This window comes from Mandrillus leucophaeus, unplaced genomic scaffold, assembly GCF_000951045.1.
Source record: "Mandrillus leucophaeus isolate KB7577 unplaced genomic scaffold, Mleu.le_1.0 Scaffold99, whole genome shotgun sequence".
Classification (NCBI taxonomy): Eukaryota; Metazoa; Chordata; class Mammalia; order Primates; family Cercopithecidae; genus Mandrillus; species Mandrillus leucophaeus.
The window spans coordinates 205998-211963 of record NW_012110807.1 but is presented as its reverse complement, the minus strand read 5'-3'; the positions used below and the strand labels follow the sequence as shown (position 1 = coordinate 211963).

The window sequence follows — 5966 nt, the reverse complement described above, 5'->3', positions numbered from 1 at the left end:
CTCAAGTGATCCACCTACCTCGGCCACCCAAAGTGCTGGGATTGCAGGCATGAGCCATTGCGCCTGGCCTGTTTTTTCGTATTTAATGTGGGTTTTTTCAAAGTTCTAATGTAGTTGCGTCTTACATTATTTAAGTTACTTAGCATCTAAACATTCATGCAGGAAATACAATTTGCTTTAACAAACTTTTGGATACTATTTTAAAGAATGTGTCTATGAAGACATTAAATTTACCAATGGAGAAAATAGTTGGCAGTTATATTTCCATCGACAGATGTCAAAAACTCCCAAGAATTGAATATGGAGTGTTTGTTTTCAGTATCTTCTATCATTTTCATTCTTTTTTCCTGTTGATTTCTTTGTTTCTTCAGTTACTCTTGATAAGTTCCACTCTCTCATACATGAGTATATATGAAAAGATACATGTAATAGTGATTAAGATTTACCAAAATAAAATATAATCAGGTCTCTCGTTTTTTATGCTTTTTAAAATCCTGAAATAAGTTACACGGAGTTGAGGCTTTTCACAACAATGGGATGAGTATTTACCTTGTTGAAGTTCATTAAAGTTGAAGGGACCAATAGCAAAGGTCCTAGGTGACATTTTAATGCTTCACAACCCAACTTTATTATTGTGTGTAGAGTACACATCCATAGAACATGTGTGCATTTGTCTGCCTGTGTTGGCATGTAGTGCTGGTAATGTGTGGCCGAAATCAGAAAAAAATGACTTTTCTGTGTTTTATTTTTCTCCAAGAACCCAAGTTTCCAAACTCTTAGTGACCTGTGCCTCTGTCCCTCATTTCTGAAGCAGGAGCTTTAGTGTTGCGGGAAATGTCAGTGTCGTTTGTAGACCTCCTCAGTAAAGAGATGTCTCTTTGGGGCTCTGTTACGGCACCATTTTCTTCTTATAGTCCTTTGATTTTGCTTTTCATGTGTAGAACAAAGAATATCAAGATGAATTTCTGGTATTTTTCAGCTCCATATTGCTAAAAAGTAGAATAAAGTCATCTAAAATATGGGTACTTCTGAATTTGGCTTTTCTATCCCTTGATCATTTCTGGCTATTGATTTCCATTGCTTTGGTTCATGATCATGCACAAACGGTTGAACATATTTGTTTGAGAGTATACTGTTTTTTTCTGTTTGCTGTCTTGGATCTTGATAGAGATTTCTTGGATCTGATTTGTTAGTTGGTTTACTGGCTGATTGCACTGAACAGCATTTCTCTGCAGGGGTGTCACATGGTGTGTAGGTATTGTGAATCCTAATTTTGTGTATTTGGGGATTTAGGATACCCAGGAGATACATAGCATTATCACAAGTAAATAGAACAATAATTACACTCAGTCTTATTTGTGCATAATTTAGTATCATGTCACAACGGAATTTTTGGCTATAAAAAAATTTCTAAAATTTGGATAAATTGCTGCTTTTATTTTTATTTCTGATTTGTTTGTCTTTGAGAAAGCATACAAGAGTTTCCTTTCCCTTGTGATCCTTGTGAGCTCCAGCCTCTTCTCTAGGCAAGTCTCCTGTGTCTGCCCAGGTATTGCTCAGGGCCCAGCAGTCTCACTCACACATTCTTTTCCTCTGGTATAGATTCGGCAGAGGTGAGGGGGGAACGCTGTACCTATATTGCCTGGTTGGTAAACTATCTCAGGGGAACAGGGATGTGTTTCTCCAGAGAGATGCATATTTATGGCTGCTCCTGGCTTCAGCAGAAGCATGAAACGGGTTTTGTTTCATTGAAAATAAGTTCCTTTTTTCCTTCTCTCTAAATCAAAGTCTGTTTAGGAAGGTTCCTGTGTTTTTCCAGTGGAGAATCTCAGTGTGCTTGTAAGGTTTTTTAAGTTTGATAATTTTCTTCTGTAAGGCACTGACCTTTTATCTTCTAAGTTAATTTTTTGATGGAAAATATGAATCCTCCCTAAATCTAGGGGAGTTCTGAAAAATAACCAAGTCCTGCAACTACTGCTATATATACCAGTCAGAGTAGCGCTGGGCTGACAACAGATAAAGTGATTGAAAAAATTACCCCTAGGAGCTAAGAACTTTTGTGTATGTTTGCACTAACAGGTAGTTTTCCCTTATGTGAACACTAGTTATTGAAATAACAGTTCCTCACATACAGTATTCACCTACTTCAGAGTTAACAAAAGGTGATGAGAGCTCTTTCTGTGACTAGGGGTATACTTTTCATGCTGTAGCAAAGACATAGGTTGGGAATGTAACGGTGGTACATTTGAATCCCTTGAATGCTGACCTGGTGAGCCCTGGGGATAGCTGCTGTGAGAAGCTAAGATCTCTTTAGATAGCACCTTTGGGGTAGCAGCGAATTGGATGCATAGGTAGCAGTGAGAATGCTTCCCATAGAGCCGGCTTAGGTTAGAGAATCAGGAATTCCTCATGTGGTCTACAGTACGGGGAAGGGCCAGGGAGGAGGAGGGCTTATACTCTGGATAACAAAAAGATCTAGTTCTGAATGGTTACTAATTTTTTTCTTAGAATTGCAGAAAGGAAATAAGTTTTAAGGCCACTGTTTTGCCTTTCATGCTAAAAACCCAAAGTTCATTTTTAAAATTTATTCTTCAAAAAAATGTCAAATCAGTTGGATTGGGGTCCCACACAGCTGTATCCTACCCAAAACTGGTATCGTATATTGGACAGAAGGTTGGCTTGAGAATGAATGTGATTTTTACCTAGTCATGCCTTTCTCTGAGTATATGCTTTGTGTGTTTTTCAGTTCTTCAGTGCCCTACTCCACAGCCAAAACACCTCACCCAGTGTTGACCCCAGTGGCCGCTAACCAAGCCAAGCAGGTAACTTACTGATTTTTACCTTTTTTTTTTTTTTTTTTTTTTTTGAGACACAGTCTCGCTCTGTCGCCCAGGCTGGAGCGCAGTGGTGTGATCTTGGCTCACCACAACCTCTGCCTCCCTGGCTTAAGTGATTCTAGTGGCTCAGCCTTCTGAGTAGCTGGGATTACAGGCACCCACCACCACGCCCAGCCAATTTTTGTATTTTTGGTAGAGAGGGGTATCACCACGTTGGCCAGGCTAGTCTCTAACTCCTGACTTCAGGTGATCCATCTGCCTCGGCCTCCCAAAGTGCTGGGATTACAGGTGTGAGCCACCGTACTCAGCCTGAGTTTTACTTTTAACATTGATGCTGCGTCTGCCTTTGTAAGTGAAGACCGTACTGTTTTTAAGTCTTGACTTTGTTTAAATGAACTATAAGTCTGATAAAGGCCCATAATCCTTTCCCTACAATTTATGCCAGTCTTAACCTGGCTGTTAATCAGAATAGGTCAGTCAGAACCTGATATTGTCTTCATAGGCCATTTAACATTCTGCACCTAGTAGTTTGGGGTCATAATTCTAATACCATACATTTTTATATGAGGTATTTTGCTTTGCAGTTTACTTTCACATTATCTCAGTTAATCCATACAACAACCATGTACAGCGGGAGGATAGGTGTTTAGATATATCTCACTGGTGACACAGCCTAGGATTGAGTGACTAACGCAAACTCTCATGATTGGTAAATGGTGGAACCAGAGCTGGGTCCCAAGACTTCTGACTTCCTCCTGTCCATTGCTTGTTTCATTACTCAGTTTATAGTACCAGTGTCTGGGGTGTAGGTTATCTGGTTTTCTCCTGCAATCCCTGTTTGTCAGAGTTTACATATTTTTAGTGATATTATGTCTAGCTTGTCTAGCTTGAAGCTTTTGCCTGATAAACATTGTCCCTTAGAAAAATCGGTGATACTGCAAACAGTTAAACAATCCAGAAAAAAGTGATAGGGGATGGTTAGAAGGTCAGTCAGGCTAGTGCTGAAACTCTTCCTAGGAAATTCTGGTTTCTCTGCTACTCTTACATCTGTCTCTGATTATGAGTAGTTTGTGTTAGGGATCAGAATTTGAGACTGGGTATCAGAGCCTGCCTATTGTAAGTTCTCAAACTTGCCTCTGTTCCTTAGTTTACCATAACTTAAAATGGCATTTAAGCATTTAGCATTTGATCTTTCTTCTGGAGGTATTTGTGTTCACCATGGAAAACACATGATAAGGCATAAATCATGATGAGTGAAGGAACATTGACTGGAGATGGATAAGTCAAACAGTTTTGCGTTTAACCTTACTGTACATGCTTTGAGAGCTAGAACAATTTTATACATTTACTCCTTCGTTAATTTGTCTACCTAATATTCAAGTGCTTTTGATGTGCTAAGCACTGTGCTAGGCACTGGGAAGATAGCCGTGAACTAGGCCAGTGTGACTGCCTTCTTGGAGCTTGCAGAGTATTTCTGTTTTCATCCTTTATTTATTTATTTATTTATTTATTTATTTAGACGGAGGCTCGCTCTGTCACCCAGGCTGGAGTGCAGTGGCATGATCTCGGCTCACTGCAAGCTCCGCCTCCCGGGTTCATGCCATTCTCCTGCCTCAGCCTCCTGAGTAGCTGGGACTACAGGCGCCTGCCACCACGCCCGGCTAATTTTTTGTATTTTTAGTAGAGACGGGGTTTCACCATGTTAGCCAGGATGGTCTCGATCTCCTGACCTTGTGATCTGCCCGCCTTGGCTTCCTAAAGTGCTGGGATTACAGGCATGAGCCACCACGCCCAGCCTGTTTTCATCCTTTAATATGATCTTACACATGGTTAACTTAAATTGAGACCTTTTTTTTTGTTTCCTTTCTTTTTCTTTTTGGTAATTTAACTAAAAGTGTGCTTGCTTATTTTAAATTACACTTTTATGTTTACATTTTGCATATTTCTTTGTTACAAAGGATGGTTAGTGGTTTAACATAAACATTTTGCTTGTATTCTGTTATAGGGGTCTCTAATAAATTCCCTTAAGCCATCTGGGCCTACACCAGTATCCGGTCAGTTACCATCTGGTGACAAAGCTTCAGGTCAGTTTACATTTTTGTTTTCTTGAAAATAATGGTGAAAGAAGCACTTCACAATAGGGGTTATTGTTCTAGATCACTGAAACAGTTGCCATAGGAAACAGGAGTCACATTTGATGAGATTGGGAGCATTTAGGGTAGTATGACTATAGACAAGAGATCATATTTGAAAGACTTCATTCAGCTAATGAAGAATTTCTAGAAAATTAGTATGCCCTTCAGTGGCTATGTAGACTTCTGAAATTTTGAGGTTAGTTTGAAAGATGATAGAGCAATAGGAGAAAAACCTCCCTTTAAATTCTTTTCCTAAAATGGAGCAATAGTATTATCTTTTTCTTCCTTGCTGGATGATCACAGTTGAGAGCGGAATGGATCAAAATGCTAAACGCTATTTCTTCCACTCAAAGGAATTAAAAATTCTGTTGGTCCACAGTGCCAATTCAAAAACCTGTAAGGTAGAGAAAGTAAAACAGATTTGTAAGATCTCAGTGTATATAATGAGTCCCTATTATGAGATTTTATGGCTTCACATAACTTCTCCTACACTCACTCAAACATAATTATTCTTAATTTGGTTTTCACAGTAACCATGAGTGTTTTGACCAGACACTTTGTCCAAGTGTCATTGCCCAAACCAATTTGATGCAGAATGTGGGTCTTCCTCAGTGTCCCCTTTTGTTGGCTCCTTTATTATAGGCTACTTAATTTGGTATGTATTACTTCCTGCTGCAAGGGTCTTGTGCTGTCTGCAGTACTGAATTTTTACAACACTCTGGATGGATTCTGGCGTTTGTTTCAGTCATGCTCTTAAGTGGGCCTTCAAGCAAATTCTGTTAGAAATTGAACTTCAGGCCGGGCGCAGTGGCTCAAGCCTGTAATCCCAGCACTTTGGCAGACCGAGATGGGTGGATCACGAGGTCAGGAGATCAAGACCATCCTGGCTAACACGGTGAAACTCCGTCTCTACTAAAAAATACAAAAACTTGGCCGGGCGCGTTGGCTCAAGCCTGTAATCCCAGCACTTTGGGAGGCCGAGACGGGCGGATCA

At 39.9% G+C, this 5966-nt stretch overlaps 1 protein-coding gene across 3 annotated transcripts in view; it reads left to right on the top strand.

Moving 5' to 3' along the window:
* The window catches only part of NUP214 (nucleoporin 214kDa), a 127063-nt gene that overhangs the window by 61022 nt on the left and 60075 nt on the right, over positions 1-5966 (top strand). For all 3 annotated transcript variants that reach the window (XM_011971143.1, XM_011971141.1, XM_011971142.1), the window contains exons 25-26: positions 2747-2822; positions 4843-4921. In XM_011971143.1, coding sequence (XP_011826533.1) covers positions 2747-2822; positions 4843-4921 — 155 coding nt within the window. The remainder of the gene's footprint in view (positions 1-2746; positions 2823-4842; positions 4922-5966) is intronic.